This window comes from Manihot esculenta, chromosome 17 (genome assembly GCF_001659605.2).
Source record: "Manihot esculenta cultivar AM560-2 chromosome 17, M.esculenta_v8, whole genome shotgun sequence".
NCBI classification, from domain to species: Eukaryota; Viridiplantae; Streptophyta; class Magnoliopsida; order Malpighiales; family Euphorbiaceae; genus Manihot; species Manihot esculenta.
Window position 1 is genome coordinate 33,284,775 of NC_035177.2, and position 22,322 is coordinate 33,307,096.

Below are 22,322 nucleotides of genomic sequence, written 5' to 3' on the forward strand. Positions count from 1 at the left end.
GCCATCTCAGTAGAATGTCGAGGTTGGGGGGCTAGAGAGGACGGGAGAGCTGAGCTCGATCTGCTGTGACTAGAAGGCTGAGACGACTTACTACGTCGGGAGCTTGGTCTAGAAGCTTGTGAGGAAACCGGAGGAGGAGGAGGTCGGGTAACCGTTCTAGAAGAAATAACCTCGGCCACCCTCTGCGTAGCCTCCCTAACAGATTGCCCAGCAAGGAGGGCATCAAGAGCAATGTCCATGCTCTCCCGAGATAGTATGAGATTCTTGGGAGGCTTAATCTGATCCATCTTCACCTCGGAGGCTGCAAAATTAAAAATCAAAGCAAATCAGAACAGTTTTGAATAAAGGTCGCGTAAAGCAAAAACTAACGTAGGCAGATAGAATAAGATACTCGCGTCCTTAATATCCCTAAGGTTGGACGCGAACAAGCACTTTTCGACGTCATACTTCCAATCCACAGAAGTCAGTCGAAGGAACCCGACCTGCTCGGTAAGGCTCAACTGGGGGAGGTCATTGCAACCCAGGGAGACATCCTCCCAGTCAAGATTGAGCTCCCAAGCCAACCCCGTATTCTTCTTCAACTCCACCACCAGAAACCCTTCTACTCAACCCTTGATGGAGTCCTTGTAACCCATGAAAATGGATAACCCTCCGCGAGGGGCAAAGTAATAAAATTTTTGGCTTGCTTTGACTAGTCTGAAGAAACTGACGAATAGATGAACCGTGGGTGTAAATCCCCAGCTCAGACACACAGACTCAAAGCAAGACATGAAAAGAACGGAGTTAGGGGTTAGCATCCGAGGGGTAATCTCGAAATACTGAAAGACCTCCTTGAAGAAAGAAGAAAAAGGGAAGGACAGACCGTACTCCCTCTGTTTGATAAAGAAGACCAAACTGACGTCCTTTTGAGGGTCGATTAAGCCAGAGGGAGAAGGATCGGGAAGAACAATCCTCTCATTCCGATAAGGAGCCCGGATGTGGTAAAGAGGGGTATCCAGATATTCCCTAGAGATGAAACTTCTAATGTTAGACGGGGTGATGCTAGACTCCTGGTGGACGACATCGGGGAGACTAGAGCTATCCATGGCAAAAGAAGAGGCGTACCTGGAAAGTGATTAGGGCAAATGAGCAGAGAAAAGCAAAGAGAGCGGTAGAACAGAGAATAGCCAACGTTCTGGGGAGACTGACGGGAAGTGAAATCTGAAATAATAAAAAGCTGAAAAGATGTTCCAAACAGTTTTGTCCTTAGGCGGCGCGGTCATGATGACTCTCAGTATTTATCCCCTCATCAGCCGGGCAATAACTGACGAGAAGGTAAAGGGGCAATTGATGACCGCTGGGTTTCTTCACCCCGGTCTAGGGCCAGGCCCATTAGGGCAGCTCATAACCTGAAGGCTACTAAGCCTCCTCCAAGAACCAGGTCCAGTCCATTCAGTTTAAAGACCGGGCTCCAGTCCGTTTCTTCAAGCAGGCCGGTCTAGCTCTTCCGGCCCAATGGACAGATCCCCTCCGGGCCTAGTCTTAACCTCATCCTCCGGCCCAGCTCAGAACCCAAAAGGAGTTCAACCCCTTCGCCTTGTGGGACCATCCGCATGCGCGTCCGGAGAGAATCAGGGGCTGTTATGCATGGAACAGAGATCTGATTCCCTCGTACGTCCATATCAACGTAGCAGGGACAGGTAGTCCAATTATACACGTTCTGTTAATACGTCACTGGCAGACAAAAGGAAACATATAAAAGGAGAAATACCCTCCTCTAGGTCTAAATTTTTTCAGTTTTTACAGAATCTATTATAAAACCCTATTTTTTGGATCTCAGATTATCAAATACGTCAAAATTTTTTTTTTTTAAATAATGGTTTGGAATCACTTTGACATTAAACTATTATTTATTTTATTATTTATTTTTTAAAAATTGTGGCATGGTGTCATCTAAAGCCGCGTTAAATCAGTTTTAATTTTTTTTTATTGTTAATATATTATAATAATATATTTATATGATATTAATTTAATAATATTATTTATATTTTTATAATAATAAATATTTTTTATAATTTTAATATATTAATATTTAAATAAAAAATTACTTAATATTATATAATTTTAAAATTATAAAATTAATATTATGTTGCGATTAAATATATAAAAATAATTCAATGATATTGTATATATTTATTCAGTGATAAAATTTATTATTATTTTAATAAATTAATACAGAACCAGTAATTTTATACATGTTTAATCATATAATAATAATATTTCATAACTCTATAAATTATTAGTACTAGTTATAAATAGTTATTATATTTTAAAAATATAATTTTAATATATAAGAGTATTATAAAATTTAATAGTAAAGGGGTTGCAATAAAAATATTTAAAATTATAATATTATTTTATTATTAAATGTATATAAAAATCACTTTGAATTAATTATTTAATTTATTTATTTTTTCTTTTAATAAATTATAAACACGTCAGTAATTACATATAATATTTAAAATTATTATATTATTTTGCTAATGAATGGTATACGAATATAATGTGTTGTTTATAATTTATAAAATAAATAAATAAATAAATAAATTATTCTAATTACATAATAAATTAATTAAATTTATTATCTTTCATAAATTATAAACAATTAAATAATTGCATATAACAGTATAATTTTATTCTATAATTTTAAATATTAATATATTTTTATTTTAAAAAAAATATTAATATATTTTATATATTAATATTTAATATATTTTATTATTCATATTTAAATTAAAAATATTTTGTATAATAATTATATAAAATATCATAAAATCAATATTATTCTGTAGTGGTGTAGAATTGTAATAAAAAGTAAATTTAATTTTTACAATTTTAAACATTCATTTTAATTAATTAATTAATTAATTATATTAATTATTTAATTCAATTCTTTTAATAACATGATAATATTATAATTTTAAATATTTTTAACCTTTTTCTTTTATCAATTTTTATAATATTTTATTATCAATTTTAAATATTATAATTTTTATAATATTATAATATTTTATTATTAATATTAAAAATAATAAAATATATAAAATATAATAATTAGATATCAATAAATTTATAATGGATAAATAAATTTATAATTAATATTATTTAATTATAATATTATTATAATAATATATTAAAATTAATAAAATATAATATAAAAAAATTTATTATAATAAAAATTAATATAATATAAAAATAATATATTAATTATTAATATAATTATAATATTTTAATAATTAAAAAGATAAAAAAAAAAATTAAATGCCATGGCGTCATTGTGGCTATTCTTAAAAAGAATAATAATAATAACTAATACTTTGGCGTCCCTTTTTAAAAAGACACTAAAAATGAATTTTGGCGCTCTTTTTTATAAAGACACTAAAAATCAATTTTGATTATGGTTTCGTGGACAAATTTTAAATTCATAAATATTTAATTTGTGATCTTAAATTGATAAATTTTTTTTTTATTTTTAATCTTAAAAATTGATAAAAAGAAAACTCTTATATTTAATTATTTAACACCTGATACATATTAGTTAAAAATATTATATAATATTATAAATTTTTAATATTATTTTAAAATTAAAATGTATGACTAATTAGTTTGATATAAATAATATTAATATTATTAAAAGTATTTGATTATTTGTGTGAATTTTAAATTTTATTATAAAAATTAATAACCACACCGAAATTAAAATTAAAATAAAAATTTATACTAAAGTTAAATTAGAATCGAAAATCTATGAAACTATTTTGATTTTGATTTAAAAAATTGAAGAAACTTACTTTTAATTTCAATTTGGATCCTTACAAGAAACCGTGTCAAAATCAGAATGAGAACCACCGCACAGCTCTATACTTAACCATCAAAGAAAGGAAAAAGACACTCGTTGTTTGCCTTTCACACTAATTAGATTTAGCATGGACAACACAGATCTTGAGACCTCCTTGACTTACACAAATAAATAAATAAAAACATTAAATAATAAAAAAATAATAAATGCGAAAATATTAAAATTTTCATAACTATCATATCAAATAACAAAATAAAATACTTGCATTCTCACTTACAACCGACCAAGACAAACTTATATCCAAATAAAATATATTTTTAAAAAAAATAATAACGACTACGAAAATCTGCTATCACATAAAAGAGAAAACGAAAGAAGAAAAATTTTTCTCTATGAGAATTCAGATAAAAATAGATAAAAATAGACAGTGAAATTTTCTTATTCGTTTTATTTATGTATATGAATCAAGTTTTACTTAATGCAGAAATAGAGTTTTTCATAATCTTTATTTTCTATTTCTGAATTTATACAAGATTAACTCAAAATATAAAAGATATCCTATGATGTTTGGAAGCCTGCTTCTTGCCTTTTTTAAGTTTAATTGTGAGAGTTGAAAAAATAAAAACCATCACGGTTGAGCTTTATATTACTATTTATTTTAGTTTCTAGAACCGGCATGTTCAAGAAGATTAGAATACAAGAAAAAGAAACAATAGCAAAATCCATATTCATCTATGAAAGGATTTTGTTTTTACGTTATATTGACTGTGTGTCATAATTTTTATTTATTTTATTTTTTTATATATTAAAAAATAATATTTTTTTATTAATTTTTAATTATATTATTTTAAAAATATTAAATTTATTAAATATTAAGTGATATTTTGAAAAAAATTTTAAGAATAAAATAAAATAAAATTATAATATATAATTTATATATTATTATAATAAAAAAATGAAAAATAATTTTGAGAATCAATAAAAATTATGAAAGGGTGAGAATATAATTTTTTTTTGTGAAATTAATTACATAAAATTATTTTAAAACCTTAAATTCAAATAAAACTTTATTAAATTAAATCCAAACTAAAATTAAAATCAACATATCAAACAACTAAATAGAAATAAAAAAAATTGTACTTTGGTTTCAATTCCAAATGTTTATTTTCAATTTTATGCTAAAATTAAAATCAAAATATACATTTGAATGAATGCCAAAAGTATAATTTACTATTTTATTTGCTCCATTTTTTAATCGCTTTAATTTTTTTATTATATTCTTTTCATTTTATAATTTTTATTATTTTTTAGTTATTATTTATTTTATTTTTTATAATTCTATTTAATTTTATTTTATTTCTAACATTTTTTAAAAAATTTTTAATATTTAATAAAATTTATATATTTAAAATAAATATAATTAAAAATTTAAAAATATTTTTTTAATATATATAAAAAATAAAATAAATAAAAATTATGAGAATATAAAAATGAGATACATTATTTTTTGCAATTGGAGCATTATGTCTTTACATTTTAAGAATTAAATTATATAGTTTGGATTGATACTGAAAAAAGTTCAAGGAAAGAAAAATATTTTCTAAAAAAATTGATTTAAAGAAAAATATTATTTTAATTTAAAATTATTTTTATACTCTTTATTTTTTTGATTTTATTTAAAAATAAAAGATAAAATAATAATATTAAGAAAATAATAGTATTTTCTTTTATTTTTTTATTAAAATAAGGAAAAAAATCGTTATTTTATTTTTATTAATTTAAACATAATAAAGAAAAATAAAATATAAAAAGTATTTTCTTCAGACACTGTGCTTCTCTTCCGTAACTAATCCAACCAAAGTCTAATTATCGTCCAACAAGAAAAACTCATTTTCTCCAACTTTGAAAACTCATTTTGCAAATCAAATTGAATATCTGGGTTTTTAGGCCATTCCTTGCTCACCCCAGTCAACCCTACCTCTACTTCACCATTCTTTTTCTACTCTTTCTCCACCATGCCAAAACCAACAGAACAGCCTCCAAACAATATCCACACTCTCCAGGCAGAGAGAGACCTAGGGGCCAATTTGGAGGTAGATCTCGCATCGAAGCTCGAAGACAACCTGTTGAAGATTTACTCGGGCGTAATTACAGCCGCTACCGCCTCTCTAAATTTTGCCGAAGGTCTGGGTTCTTTGTGCTTTTATGGTAACCCGTTCTTTGCGTTTCTGTTTGGTATTGCATGCTTTGGAGTCTCTTTCTCAAAAGAGGTTTTGTTTCTGTATTTCGTCTCCTAACTTTTATCATTTCTTTATGATTAAGTTCTAATTGGACTAAACAAAGTAAATTTTCGTGTAAAAAGTTAATTTCTGTCTCTAAAGTTATTGGATATAGATTTTAGAGTTCTTGTTCAATTAGTTAGAGATCACATCTTTTTTTCCATTTAATTGTAGAATAATTTGTGAGAGTACATATATGTAGCTTTTAATTCTGTCATTGTGCTCATGATTTTGTAAATTTATTGTTGCGAAATTCAGATTGACTTTTAATTTTCAAAAATTTGTTGTCTTTTTTATATCTGATATGTAAGGCTGACAATGTGTTATATATCTTAGAATGCATTATGTCCCTGCACACCCACAAGTTATGCTTATTTTGTCAACAATTTTCACAAGGTTTACTTTTGTGGATAATTTAAACTATTTAGTAACAAAAATGCAACAATTATAACTAATATATATTTTTTGTTTTATTTTATATATAATGTAACTATTTGTTGACTATTTGCCACAATTAATTTTAGCTACAAAGTAATATCATAGCTAATAATAGCTATAAATTTAATTTTTTTGTAACAATTACTACCATTGTAGTCACAACACATTAATATTATAGGTAATAATTTTAATAGCCACGAAGCTAATATGATTGTAGTAATAATTATTTTATTAGCTACAGTTTATTAGTCATTACAAAAAATTTGTGGCAGAAACATAAAAATATTAGTCATGTAATTATGTTTATCATAACTATTACTAAATCATTAGCCACAACATCGTAGCTAAATGAATTGTATGAGTACTATGATACTTTAGTTATAATTATCAAAGAGTCATGGAATTAGCTATCAAATTAGCCACAATTATATAACTACGATAGAATACTATAACTAATAAAATAATTTGGAGAATTACTCTGAGGTCCTCTAGGTATTATATATTGATTTATCAAGTTCAAAAAATATGCTTAGAGGTTCTAAAAAATTTCATACAATATGTTTTTTTTTGTCTCTCAATCAATTTTTCTTCTATTGTCTATTTGTTTAGATAGAAAAGTTATTGAGAATTATTTTCTACCTTAAAAAGTTACATATTAATGAATCAATTTTAGTTATAATTATCAATTTTAGTTTTATTTTAATTGAAAATTTGAATAAATAATTTCTAATAGATAACAAGTTTGTTTATAATATATAAGTATAATATTTTGGGGTAAAAAAAGCATTGTTATTTATTTTACACCCATCATTTCTTTTTTAATGTTTAAACACTGTCGTTTATTTTGCGTCCGATTGTTTCTTTTTTTATTGTTCTTGTCTTTAAACTAATTAAAGTGAATAATTAAAGTTTTATTTTAATTGAATATTTGAATAAATGATTACTAATGAATAACAAGTTTGTTTATAATGTATAAGTATAATATTTTGGGGTATGAAAGGCACCGTAGTTTATTGTGCGTTCCATCTTTTTTTTAATGTTCTTGACTTTAAACTAATTTAAGTAAAGAATTAAAGTTTTATTTTAATTGAATATTTGAATAAATGATTACTAATGAATAACAAGTTTGTTTATAATGTATAAGTATAATATTTTGGGGTATGAAAGGCACTGTCGTTTATTATGCGTCCCATCTTTTTTTTTAATATTCTTGACTTTAAACTAATTTAAGTAAAGAATTAAAGTTTTATTTTAATTGAATATTTGAATAAATGATTACAAATGATTAACAATATAATATTTTGGGGTAAGAAATGCACTCATTATTTCTTTTTTAATGTTATTGACTTTAAACTAATTAAAGTGAACAATTAAAATTTTATTTTAAATGAATATTTGAATAAATAATTACTAATAATTATTACATTTTGTTTATAATGTATAAGTATAATATTTTAGGGTAAGCAAGTCACCGTCATTTATTTTGGCCCCCATTGTTTCTTTTTTAATATTCTTGACTTTAAACTAATTAAAGTGAACCATTAAAGTTTTATTTTAATTGAATATTTGAATAAATGATTACTAATGAATAACAATTATGCCAAATTTGGTACACTTAAAATCAGGCTTCAAAGTCAAGAAGTGTGATCAACGGTAACTGCGGGTAGCTCGTCACCAAGAGTTACACCAAAATCAGGCTTCAAATTTTCAAGGTAAATAATATTTATGTGATTTATAAATTTTAAGTTATTTTCGTAAATAATTAGATGCCTAACTTCAATTTTTTTTCAGGGAATACTAGTCAGAAGACAATGAGGTATCATTATAAAGGCCATTTTATATTTTCACCAAATAGAATATATGAAAATGGTAGGTTCATGGAGAAACCTAATTTTGATGTTGATTCATCTCATTTTTTGATATATTGGATGACTTGAAAAAGGATTGTGAATTTAATGTTATAAAAGGAGATAAATTTTATTACTTGAAGGCTGATAAAGCTCTTAGTGATCTTGATGCATTGATAGAGGTTAAAGATGATACATATGTGAAAAATATAATGGATAGTTATAAGAAGTTCCCTTCGAAACCCATTGATATATACACTCTATTTCGAGATTATGATATTTTACCAAATGGACTTGGTGACGAGCTACCCGCAGTTACCGTTGATCACACTTCTAATCAACTTCAAAATCCAAATGCAACTGCAGCAACAGGTTTACTCATTTAATTTTATTTAAACAATTGATTATGTTTACTTGTTCTATGTACAGAAATTCTTGTTATTATATGATTATTGTTTTACTTTTGTTTTGAAATAGGTTCCAATACAATTAAAAGAAAAACTAGAGGACCAACACGATGCTTGAAAATCACACAATTGGAGAATGGGCAAAAATTGCCAGTAGAATTTGATGAAGATGATCAAGCTATTGGTGATAATGCTACTGCATTTGTTTGGTTTTTAGGACAAACTATTAGAAGTGTGTCGTGTTGTCCATTGCAAGTGAAACAATAGAATAAGATTACCGATGATAAGCTTGACCACATGTGGTCTACCATATTGGTACAAAAATTTATATTAAATTACATCCATTATAAAATGATTATAATTTTTTTAGTTCTATTAAGTATCATAATCTTTGTTTCTTACTTCTTTGCTAAAAGGAAAAGTTCACTTTTGAGTATTCTGATGCAAGAAAGGGAGCAATTTTCGGTCATATGAATGCATTATATAGGTATTATAGGCATAAGTTGAAGAAGAAGTACTTTGATTCAAAGGCAACTTATTCACTTCGTCTTCGAAACAAGCCTAAGGATATGGATGTAAAAGATTGGAAGTATTTGGTTAATCTTTGGACAGAAAATGCATTTCAGGTATTAAAAATTCGTGTAAAATTTAATAATTTATTTTATATGAATTCAGTTTCTGTTAGCTAACATAAATTCTGAAAATTTTTCATTATTTTTCTTTAGGAGAGAAGCAACAAAAATAAGACAAATAGATGCAAGCGTTCTATGCCGCCATACACGGGGACAAAAAGCTTTGCTCGGCTGAGAGATCATATGGTATGAGTTTGTTTTTATTTTATTAGTATTATAGTGTTTTTTATTAATTAAATGATACATAAATAATCCCTTTTTACTGCTGTCGTTTTGTGGACTATGGCTAGAAAGAAACAAAATAGTATTTGATAATTCTAATTTAGAGCTTGAGAAAGTTTATGATTTGATCTTTTATGGATCTTTTGTTTGGTTTAAGATGTGCCTAGCTTTCCTTATTCCTTAATCCAAATTCTTTTTAGTAGCTCAACAATCAAGAACTGGTCAACCTGTAATTGTATAAACTAGCTGCTTGTTGTTATTCTTTGTATTCTGCTATAACTCTCAAAGTTCTAATAAAAGCTATTTTTATCAAAAAAAAAAAAATAATGCCTTTTGAAGTTCATATGATTGTTAGAACTTTTTGATATGCCATTTACTATTTTTTCTATAAATGCCTAATTAGACTCAGACTGCCGTTATTAACCTTTCATTTCCCACATCAAAACAAATCCCCTTTTTCTTTATGCTCATTAAAGTTAAACATGGCAATTTTTTAGTAGTATTAGATTAGACAGCAAATACCATTAATAACTCACTCATTTAATGGTGGAATTTGACCATGTTTAATATTCTAAATATAGGAATGAATTATGATTGGTCAACCCTATGAGCATCCAAACTTGTAGAGTAAATAATAATCAACAGTATTATGAATTTTAACGCTTGAATTGATATCATTAGCTGTAAAAATGTTAGCTCTTTTATACAAGTTTTGTTTATCTGCAGCATATTTGTAGTTAAGTCAATTGACTCTTTTATGGAAAGTTTGGTTTTGCTTGAACTCAAATTTTTATTGATATAGATCTATGATAAACTAATACTAATTCTTATATTTATTTGAACAGAAGAAAAAAAATGGAAAAACACCTTCTCGCTTAGAGCTTTTTCTTGAATCCAGAAAGAGAAAGGCAAAGAAATTGATCCAATATCACAAGAAGCCATTGTAATACTTTTTACATATGTTTTATTTATTTGTTATGTATTTTATGCTATATTTTGATTTTTTTAATATCAATAAATATAAATATCTATATAGGAAAAGTTTCAGCAACTAAAGAAACAACGAGAAGAAGGACAAATTTCACTGGATGATGATGCTATGTTTGCTGATGTACTTGGGCCAGAAAAAAATGGTTATGTACGTGCTTATGGTCTTAGAAAAAATGTCACGGAATATTTTGGTGCTAGACCTACAAAGATAGAACTACTTAGACAACTTGATACTTCAAGAAGAGAAGCAAACGAGCGTGCCCAACAAATTCAAAAAGAAGCAAGTGAACAAGTAAATGATGTTAAGAAGCAAATGGATGAGAAACTTGCAGAGAAATAGAATATGGGAGCAGAAATTCAAGATACTTTTGGAGAAAAACAATAATATTGCATCAGTAAGTGATTAAAAACTAAGTCTCATTTTTTTTTTCTAATATAAGAATTTTTGTAAGCTATATAACTAGTATGAACCTTATCTATTTTATATAATTTTGTTATTAATATTTTCAAATAAAATTTTATACAGCCTATGGAGGATTTCCAAGATGATAAAATTGGAGGATGATTTGCAGTATATTTGAAGTTTTGGATTTTGAAGCAGCCAGCAGCCTTATAATACTACTTTTAGAAAATTTAGATATTAATATTAGTGTTAGTATAGTATTATAATTTCAAGTATTTTTAGTGTGACTGCTTTATAACTTAAATTAGTTTATTTTGGATATTAGTTATTTTGGATTAAATTTATTGTTATTTTATAATTGTCATTCTGATTGAGTCTTAATATTAATATATAATTATTTTATAAATTTAAATTTTAGCTAAATTTTTTATATAAATTTTATATTCTATTATAAATTTTACCAAAATTATTAATAGATAAATAACATATATAATAGTAAATTATAATATAATCCCATTAAATAATAATAAATTAAATAAATATTACATTTTAGTTACAAATAATTAATAGTAGCCGTATATAGTATATTTAGAATAGCTTCTAATTTAATAATTTTGTGGCTTTATTCAATAGTTATAAAATAAAATTAAGTGTAACAATTATACTAGAACTTGTCACTTTCTTATTTTTGTGGCTATAAATTTTATTCTTGCCTTATAATTATTTAAAAGTGGCTAATAGTAAATATTTTTTGTCATACAATTAAGTTTATGGCTAAATTTAGATATGTTAGCCATAAAATTAAATTTGTAACTATACATAAGTTTAAATTGCCACATTATTATTTTTGTAACATAATCATAGCAAAATCACTTACAAAAAAAGGTTGTTGTGGCAAAAAGAAAATGTGGTTACAAATATTCTATTCTCGTGGCTAATAACTAGCCACAATATTTATTTTTAATGACAATAATTTTAGCTAATAAATATTTATTATAGCCACAATACAGGTAAATCCTGTAACTAAACTTTAGTTACGCCACTTCTAACTACGGCATGTCACGAGAAAAATATATTGTGGCAAAAGCATCTAGCCACCAAAATTCTATTTTTAACTACAATTTATTTTGTGACAAGATATGGATAATGTTGTAGTTGTTTGGTGGCTGTTCTGTTGGTTTTGGCATGGTGGAGAAAGAGTAGAAAAAGAATGGTGAAGTAGAGGTAGGGTTGACTGGGGTGAGCAAGGAATGGCCTAAAAACCTAGATATTCAATTTGATTTGCAAAATGAGTTTTCAAAGTTGGAGAAAAGGAGTTTTTTATATTGGACGATAATTAGACTCTGGTTGGATTAGTTACAGAGGGGAAGCACAGTATCTGAAGAAAATACTTTTTATATTTTATTTTTCTTTATTATGTTTAAATTAATAAAAATAAAATAACGATTTTTTTCCTTATTTTAATAAAAAAATAAAAGAAAATACTATTATTTTCTTAATATTATTATTTTATCTTTTATTTTTAAATAAAATCAAAAAAATAAAGAGTATAAAAATAATTTTAAATTAAAATAATGTTTTTCTTTAAATCATTTTTTTAGAAAATATTTTTCTTTCCTTAAACTTTTTTCAGTATCAATCCAAACTATATAATTTAATTCTTAAAATGTAAAGACATAATGCTCCAATTGCAAAAAATAATGTATCTCATTTTTATATTCTCATAATTTTTATTTATTTTATTTTTATATATATTAAAAAAATATTTTTAAATTTTTAATTATATTTATTTTAAATATATAAATTTTATTAAATATTAATTTTTTTTAAATGTTAGAAATAAAATAAAATAAAATAAAATTATAAAAAATAAAATAAATAATAACTAAAAAATAATAAAAATTATAAAATGAAAAGAATATAATAAAAAAATTAAAGCGATTAAAAAATGGATCAAATAAAATAGTAAATTATACTTTTGGCATTCATTCAAATGTATATTTTGATTTTAATTTTAGCATAAAATTGAAAATAAACATTTGGAATTGAAACCAAAGTACAATTTGTTTTATTTCTATTTAGTTGTTTGATATGTTGATTTTAATTTTAGTTTGGATTTAATTTAATAAAGTTTTATTTGAATTTAAGGTTTTAAAATAATTTTATGTAATTAATTTCACAAAAAAAAAATTATATTCTCACCCTTTCATAATATATTAAAATTATCTGGGTTTTTAGGCCATTCCTTGCTCACCCCAGTCAACCCTACCTCTACTTCACCATTCTTTTTCTACTCTTTCTCCACCATGCCAAAACCAACAGAACAGCCTCTAAACAATATCCACACCCTCCGGGCAGAGAGAGACCTAGGGGCCAATTTGGAGGTAGATCTCGCATCGAAGCTCGAAGACTACCTGTTGAAGATTTACTCGGGCGTAATTACAGCCGCTACCGCCTCTCTAAATTTGGCCGAAGGTCTGGGTTCTTTGTGCTTTTATGGTAACACGTTATTTGCGTTTCTGTTTTCTTGTTAATTAATTGCCGTTTATTAGTATTTATATAACCTGGTGTTGCATGCTTTGGAGTCTCTTTCTCAAAAGAGGTTTTGTTTCTGTATTTCGTCTCCTAACTTTTATCATTTCTTTATGATTAAGTTCTAATTGGACTAAACAAAGTAAATTTTCGTGTAAAAAGTTAATTTCTGTCTCTAAAGTTATTGGATATAGATTTTAGAGTTCTTGTTCAATTAGTTAGAGATCACATCTTTTTTTCCATTTAATTGTAGAATAATTTGTGAGTACATATATGTAGCTTTTAATTCTGTCATTGTGCTCATGATTTTGTAAATTTATTGTTGCGAAATTCAGATTGACTTTTAATTTTCAAAAATTTGTTGTCTTTTTTATATCTGATATGTAAGGCTGACAATGTGTTATATATCTTAGAATGCATTATGTCCCTGCACACCCACAAGTTATGCTTATTTTGTCAACAATTTTCACAAGGTTTACTTTTGTGGATAATTTAAACTATTTAGTAACAAAAATGCAACAATTATAACTAATATATATTTTTTGTTTTATTTTATATATAATGTAACTATTTGTTGACTATTTGCCACAATTAATTTTAGCTACAAAGTAATATCATAGCTAATAATAGCTATAAATTTAATTTTTTTGTAACAATTACTACCATTGTAGTCACAACACATTAATATTATAGGTAATAATTTTAATAGCCACGAAGCTAATATGATTGTAGTAATAATTATTTTATTAGCTACAGTTTATTAGTCATTACAAAAAATTTGTGGCAGAAACATAAAAATATTAGTCATGTAATTATGTTTGTCATAACTATTACTAAATCATTAGCCACAACATCGTAGCTAAATGAATTGTATGAGTACTATGATACTTTAGTTATAATTATCAAAGAGTCATGGAATTAGCTATTAAATTAGCCACAATTATATAACTACGATAGAATACTATAACTAATAAAATAATTTGGAGAATTACTCTGAGGTCCTCTAGGTATTATATTTTGATTTATCAAGTTCAAAAAATATGCTTAGAGGTTCTAAAAAATTTCATATAATATGTTTTTTTTTGTCTCTCAATCAATTTTTCTTCTATTGTCCATTTGTTTAGATAGAAAAGTTATTGAGAATTATTTTCTACCTTAAAAAGTTACATATTAATGAATCAATTTTAGTTATAATTATCAATTTTAGTTTTATTTTAATTAAAAATTTGAATAAATAATTTCTAATAGATAACAAGTTTGTTTATAATATATAAGTATAATATTTTGGGGTAAAAAAGCATTGTTATTTATTTTACACCCATCATTTCTTTTTTAATGTTTAAACACTGTCGTTTATTTTGCGCCCGATTGTTTCTTTTTTTATTGTTCTTGTCTTTAAACTAATTAAAGTGAATAATTAAAGTTTTATTTTAATTGAATATTTGAATAAATGATTACTAATGAATAACAAGTTTGTTTATAATGTATAAGTATAATATTTTGGGGTATGAAAGGCACCGTAGTTTATTGTGCGTTCCATCTTTTTTTTTAATGTTCTTGATTTTAAACTAATTTAAGTAAAGAATTAAAGTTTTATTTTAATTGAATATTTGAATAAATGATTACTAATGAATAACAAGTTTGTTTATAATGTATAAGTATAATATTTTGGGGTATGAAAGGCACTGTCGTTTATTATGCGTCCCATCTTTTTTTTTAATGTTCTTGACTTTAAACTAATTTAAGTAAAGAATTAAAGTTTTATTTTAATTGAATATTTGAATAAATGATTACTAATGATTAACAATATAATATTTTGGGGTAAGAAATGCACTCATTATTTCTTTTTTAATGTTATTGACTTTAAACTAATTAAAGTGAACAATTAAAATTTTATTTTAAATGAATATTTGAATAAATAATTACTAATAATTATTACATTTTGTTTATAATGTATAAGTATAATATTTTAGAGTAAGCAAGTCACCGTCATTTATTTTGGCCCCCATTGTTTCTTTTTTAATGTTCTTGACTTTAAACTAATTAAAGTTAACCATTAAAGTTTTATTTTAATTGAATATTTGAATAAATGATTACTAATGAATAACAATTATGCCAAATTTGGCACGCTTAAAATTTTATTTTTTACATACTTGAATTTTTTTTACCTATATATTTGTATTTTGCATATGAATCAATTTTGAAGTTTTTTTTTTTGAAAATAAATTTATTTTGATGTTAAAAATACAGCTCTACAAAGGTGTGGTCATGATTTTTTTTTTTCTTTTAAAAAAAAATTCATAGCGTTAGATTTTGAATCTGTTTAAACAAATTAAAATTATTTTATTTTGCTTATTTAATTAAAAATATAAAATATTTTAATTACAAAAAAGTAAAAATAAATAATATTATATTAATTAATAAAGGGAACCCTATTAATTAGTGGCGGCAATATAATGATAAGCTTGCTAATATATATATTTTTGGCTTGGGGGAATGAAAACCTTAAAATTAAAAATTTCCTCCCTAAAGCCGCTACTGATTCATTTTCACTCATGATTCATTCAGTTTTCAATTTCTGTTCACTATCAAAAGGAGAAGCTCCCACTATCAAATCCAATAAGGTACGTTTAAAATTACTAAAGCCTTAAAATTAATGTTTCATTGTAATTGTTCTAGGTTAAACACGTGAAAGGCATCTGATATTTACTTTTCATTCGTTTTTCATCTGTTAAAAAGCTTTGATTCACTATTTTTATATTAATTTATCCTCTATGTGTAATATTCAATTTTTTCCATTAAGCAGAAGCAAACATCATGGCTCGACGATGCAAATTGCAGAAAGGGAATTCCATCAATATTAACTTGGAAAATGAGACTGAAAATAATGTTAACCAGAACTTTCAAGAAACTCAAGAGTTACACCAAAATCAGGCTTCAAATTTTCAAGGTAAATAATATTTATGTGATTTATAAATTTTAAGTTATTTTCGTAAATAATTAGATGCCTAACTTCAATTTTTTTTCAGGGAATACTAGTCAGAAGACAATGAGGTATCATTATAAAGGCCATTTTATATTTTCACCAAATAGAATATATGAAAATGGTAGGTTCATGGAGAAACCTAATTTTGATGTTGATTCATCTCATTTTTTGATATATTGGATGACTTGAAAAAGGATTGTGAATTTAATGTTATAAAAGGAGATAAATTTTATTACTTGAAGGCTGATAAAGCTCTTAGTGATCTTGATGCATTGATAGAGGTTAAAGATGATACAGATGTGAAAAATATAATGGATAGTTATAAGAAGTTCCCTTCGAAACCCATTGATATATACACTCTATTTCGAGATTATGATATTTTACCAAATGAACTTAGTGACGAGCTACCCGCAGTTACCGTTGATCACACTTCTAATCAACTTCAAAATCCAAATGCAACTGCAGCAACAGGTTTACTCATTTAATTTTATTTAAACAATTGATTATGTTTACTTGTTCTATGTTCAGAAATTCTTGTTATTATATGATTATTGTTTTACTTTTGTTTTGAAATAGGTTCCAATACAATTAAAAGAAAAACTAGAGGACCAACACGATGCTTGAAAATCACACAATTGGAGAATGGGCAAAAATTGCCAGTAGAATTTGATGAAGATGATCAAGCTATTGGTGATAATGCTACTGCATTTGTTTGGTTTTTAGGACAAACTATTAGAAGTGTGTCGTGTTGTCCATTGCAAGTGAAACAATAGAATAAGATTACCGATGATAAGCTTGACCACATGTGGTCTACCATATTGGTACAAAAATTTATATTAAATTACATCCATTATAAAATGATTATAATTTTTTTAGTTCTATTAAGTATCATAATCTTTGTTTCTTACTTCTTTGCTAAAAGGAAAAGTTCACTTTTGAGTATTCTGATGCAAGAAAGGGAGCAATTTTCGGTCATATGAATGCATTATATAGGTATTATAGGCATAAGTTGAAGAAGAAGTACTTTGATTCAAAGGCAACTTATTCACTTCGTCTTCGAAACAAGCCTAAGGATATGGATGTAAAAGATTGGAAGTATTTGGTTAATCTTTGGACAGAAAATGCATTTCAGGTATTAAAAATTCGTATAAAATTTAATAATTTATTTTATATGAATTCAGTTTCTGTTAGCTAACAAAAATTCTGAAAATTTTTCATTATTTTTCTTTAGGAGAGAAGCAACAAAAATAAGACAAATAGATGCAAGCGTTCTATGCCGCCATACACGGGGACAAAAAGCTTTGCTCGGCTGAGAGATCATATGGTATGAGTTTGTTTTTATTTTATTAGTATTATAGTGTTTTTTATTAATTAAATGATATATAAATAATCCATTTTTACTGCTGTCGTGTTGTGGACTATGATTAGAAAGAAACAAAATAGTATTTGATAATTCTAATTTAGAGCTTGAGAAAGTTTATGATTTGATCTTTTATGGATCTTTTGTTTGGTTTAAGATGTGCCTAGCTTTCCTTATTCCTTAATCCAAATTCTTTTTAGTAGCTCAACAATCAAGAACTGGTCAACCTGTAATTGTATAAACTAGCTGCTTGTTGTTATTCTTTGTATTCTGCTATAACTCTCAAAGTTCTAATAAAAGCTATTTTTATCAAAAAAAAATAATAATAATGCCTTTTGAAGTTCATATGATTGTTAGAACTTTTTGATATGCCATTTACTATTTTTTCTATAAATGCCTAATTAGACTCAGACTGCCGTTATTAACCTTTCATTTCCCACATCAAAACAAATCCCCTTTTTCTTTATGCTCATTAAAGTTAAACATGGCAATTTTTTAGTAGTATTAGATTAGACAGCAAATACCATTAATAACTCACTCATTTAATGGTGGAATTTGACCATGTTTAATATTCTAAATATAGGAATGAATTATGATTGGTCAACCCTATGAGCATCCAAACTTGTAGAGTAAATAATAATCAACAGTATTATGAATTTTAACGCTTGAATTGATATCATTAGCTGTAAAAATGTTAGCTCTTTTATACAAGTTTTGTTTATCTGCAGCATATTTGTAGTTAAGTCAATTGACTCTTTTACGGAAAGTTTGGTTTTGCTTGAACTCAAATTTTTATTGATATAGATCTATGATAAACTAATACTAATTCTTATATTTATTTGAACAGAAGAAAAAAAATGGAAAAACACCTTCTCGCTTAGAGCTTTTTCTTGAATCCAGATAGAGAAAGGCAAAGAAATTGATCCAATATCACAAGAAGCCATTGTAATACTTTTTACATATGTTTTATTTATTTGTTATGTATTTTATGCTATATTTTGATTTTTTTAATATCAATAAATATAAATATCTATATAGGAAAAGTTTCAGCAACTAAAGAAACAACGAGAAGAAGGACAAATTTCACTGGATGATGATGCTATGTTTGCTGATGTACTTGGGCCAGAAAAAAATGGTTATGTACGTTCTTATGGTCCTAGAAAAAATGTCACGGAATATTTTGGTGCTAGACCTACAAAGATAGAACTACTTAGACAACTTGATACTTCAAGAAGAGAAGCAAACGAGCGTGTCCAACAAATTCAAAAAGAAGCAAGTGAACAAGTAAATGATGTTAAGAAGCAAATGGATGAGAAACTTGTAGAGAAATAGAATATGGGAGCAGAAATTCAAGTTGCTTTTGGAGAAAAACAATAATATTGCATCAGTAAGTGATTAAAAACTAAGTCTCATTTTTTTTCTAATATAAGAATTTTTGTAAGCTATATAACTAGTATGAACCTTATCTATTTTATATAATTTTGTTATTAATATTTTCAAATAAAATTTTATACAGCCTATAGAGGATTCCCAAGATGATAAAATTGGAGGATGATTTGCAGTATATTTGAAGTTTTGGATTTTGAAGCAGCCAGCAGCCTTATAATACTACTTTTAGAAAATTTAGATATTAATATTAGTGTTAGTATAGCATTATAATTTCAAGTATTTTTAGTGTGACTGCTTTATAACTTAAGTTAGTTTATTTTGGATATTAGTTATTTTGGATTAAATTTATTGTTATTTTATAATTGTCATTCTGATTGAGTCTTAATATTAATATATAATTATTTTATAAATTTAAATTTTAGCTAAATTTTTTATATAAATTTTATATTCTATTATAAATTTTACCAAAATTATTAATAGATAAATAACATATATAATAGTAAATTATAATATAATCCCATTAAATAATAATAAATTAAATAAATATTACATTTTAGCTACAAATAATTAATAGTAGCAGTATATAGTATATTTAGAATAGCTTCTAATTTAATAATTTTGTGGCTTTATTCAATAGTTATAAAATAAAATTAAGTGTAACAATTATACTAGAACTTGTCACTTTCTTATTTTTGTGGCTATAAATTTTATTCTTGCCTTATAATTATTTAAATGTGGCTAATAGTAAATATTTTTTGTCATACAATTAAGTTTATGGCTAAATTTAGATATGTTAGCCATAAAATTAAATTTGTAACTATACATAAGTTTAAATTGCCACATTATTATTTTTGTAACATAATCATAGCAAAATCACTTACAAAAAAAAGTTGTTGTGGCAAAAAGAAAATGTGGTTACAAATATTCTATTATCGTGGCTAATAACTAGCCACAATATTTATTTTTAATGACAATAATTTTAGCTAATAAATATTTATTATAGCCACAATACAGGTAAATCCTGTAACTAAACTTTAGTTACGCCACTTCTAACTACGGCATGTCACGGGAAAAATATATTGTGGCAAAAGCATCTAGCCACCAAAATTCTATTTTTAACTACAATTTATTTTGTGATAAGATATGGATAATGTTGTAGTTGTTTGGAGGCTGTTCTGTTGGTTTTGGCATGGTGGAGAAAGAGTAGAAAAAGAATGGTGAAGTAGAGGTAGGGTTGACTGGGGTGAGCAAGGAATGGCCTAAAAACCCAGATATTCAATTTGATTTGTAAAATGAGTTTTCAAAATTGGAGAAAAGGAGTTTTTTATGTTGGACGATAATTAGACTCTGGTTGGATTAGTTACAGAGGGAAAGCACAGTGTCTGAAGAAAATACTTTTTATATTTTATTTTTCTTTATTATGTTTAAATTAATAAAAATAAAATAATGATTTTTTTCCTTATTTTAATAAAAAAATAAAAGAAATTACTATTATTTTCTTAATATTATTATTTTATCTTTTATTTTTAAATAAAATCAAAAAAATAAAGAGTATAAAAATAATTTTAAATTAAAATAATGTTTTTCTTTAAATCATTTTTTTAGAAAATATTTTTCTTTCCTTGAACTTTTTTCAGTATCAATCCAAACTATATAATTTAATTCTTAAAATGTAAAGACATAATGCTCCAATTGCAAAAAATAATGTATCTCATTTTTATATTCTCATAATTTTTATTTATTTTATTTTTTATATATATTAAAAAAATATTTTTAAATTTTTAATTATATTTATTTTAAATATATAAATTTTATTAAATATTAATTTTTTTTAAATGTTAGAAATAAAATAAAATTAAATAGAATTATAAAAAATAAAATAAATAATAACTAAAAAATAATAAAAATTATAAAATGAAAAGAATATAATAAAAAAATTAAAGCGATTAAAAAATGGAGCAAATAAAATAGTAAATTATACTTTTGGCATTCATTCAAATGTATATTTTGATTTTAATTTTAGCATAAAATTGAAAATAAACATTTGGAATTGAAACCAAAGTATAATTTTTTTTATTTCTATTTAGTTGTTTGATATGTTGATTTTAATTTTAGTTTGGATATAATTTAATAAAGTTTTATTTGAATTTAAGGTTTTAAAATAATTTTATGTAATTAATTTCACAAAAAAAAATTATATTCTCACCATTTCATAATATATTAAAATTATCTGGGTTTTTAGGCCATTCCTTGCTCACCCCAGTCAACCCTACCTCTACTTCACCATTCTTTTTCTACTCTTTCTCCACCATGCCAAAACCAACAGAACAGCCTCTAAATAATATCCACACTCTCCGGGCAGAGAGAGACCTAGGGGCCAATTTGGAGGTAGATCTCGCATCGAAGCTCGAAGACTACCTGTTGAAGATTTACTCGGGCGTAATTACAGCCGCTACCGCCTCTCTAAATTTGGCCGAAGGTCTGGGTTCTTTGTGCTTTTATGGTAACACGTTCTTTGCGTTTCTGTTTTCTTGTTAATTAATTGCTGTTTATTAGTATTTATATAACCTGGTGTTGCATGCTTTGGAGTCTCTTTCTCAAAAGAGGTTTGGTTTCTGTATTTCGTCTCCTAACTTTTATCATTTCTTTATGATTAAGTTCTAATTGGACTAAACAAAGTAAATTTTCGTGTAAAAAGTTAATTTCTGTCTCTAAAGTTATTGGATATAGATTTTAGAGTTCTTGTTCAATTAGTTAGAGATCACGATCTTTTTTTCCATTTAATTGTAGAATAATTTGTGAGAGTACATATATGTAGCTTTTAATTCTGTCATTGTGCTCATGATTTTGTAAATTTATTGTTGCAAAATTCAGATTGACTTTTAATTTTCAAAAATTTGTTGTCTTTTTTATATTTGATATGTAAGGCTGACAATGTGTTATATATCTTAGAATGCATTATGTCCCTGCACACCCACAAGTTATGCTTATTTTGTCAA

The 22,322-nt window shown here is 25.5% G+C and overlaps 2 protein-coding genes across 2 annotated transcripts; both read left to right on the forward strand.

The window, feature by feature from the left end:
- Positions 1-9,162: 9,162 nt before the first annotated feature.
- LOC122722315 lies at positions 9,163-10,983 on the forward strand. The gene is made up of 4 exons (XM_043952813.1): positions 9,163-9,435; positions 9,535-9,627; positions 10,509-10,606; positions 10,700-10,983. The coding sequence occupies exons 1-4, from the start codon at positions 9,280-9,282 to the stop codon at positions 10,716-10,718; spliced, it is 366 nt and encodes a 121-aa protein (XP_043808748.1). The 5' UTR covers positions 9,163-9,279; the 3' UTR covers positions 10,719-10,983.
- A 6,450-nt stretch (positions 10,984-17,433) lies between these two features.
- LOC110604389 lies at positions 17,434-18,838 on the forward strand. Its single transcript, XM_021742531.2, has 3 exons — positions 17,434-17,706; positions 17,806-17,898; positions 18,782-18,838. The coding sequence occupies exons 1-3, from the start codon at positions 17,551-17,553 to the stop codon at positions 18,836-18,838; spliced, it is 306 nt and encodes a 101-aa protein (XP_021598223.1). The 5' UTR covers positions 17,434-17,550.
- Positions 18,839-22,322: the final 3,484 nt, after the last annotated feature.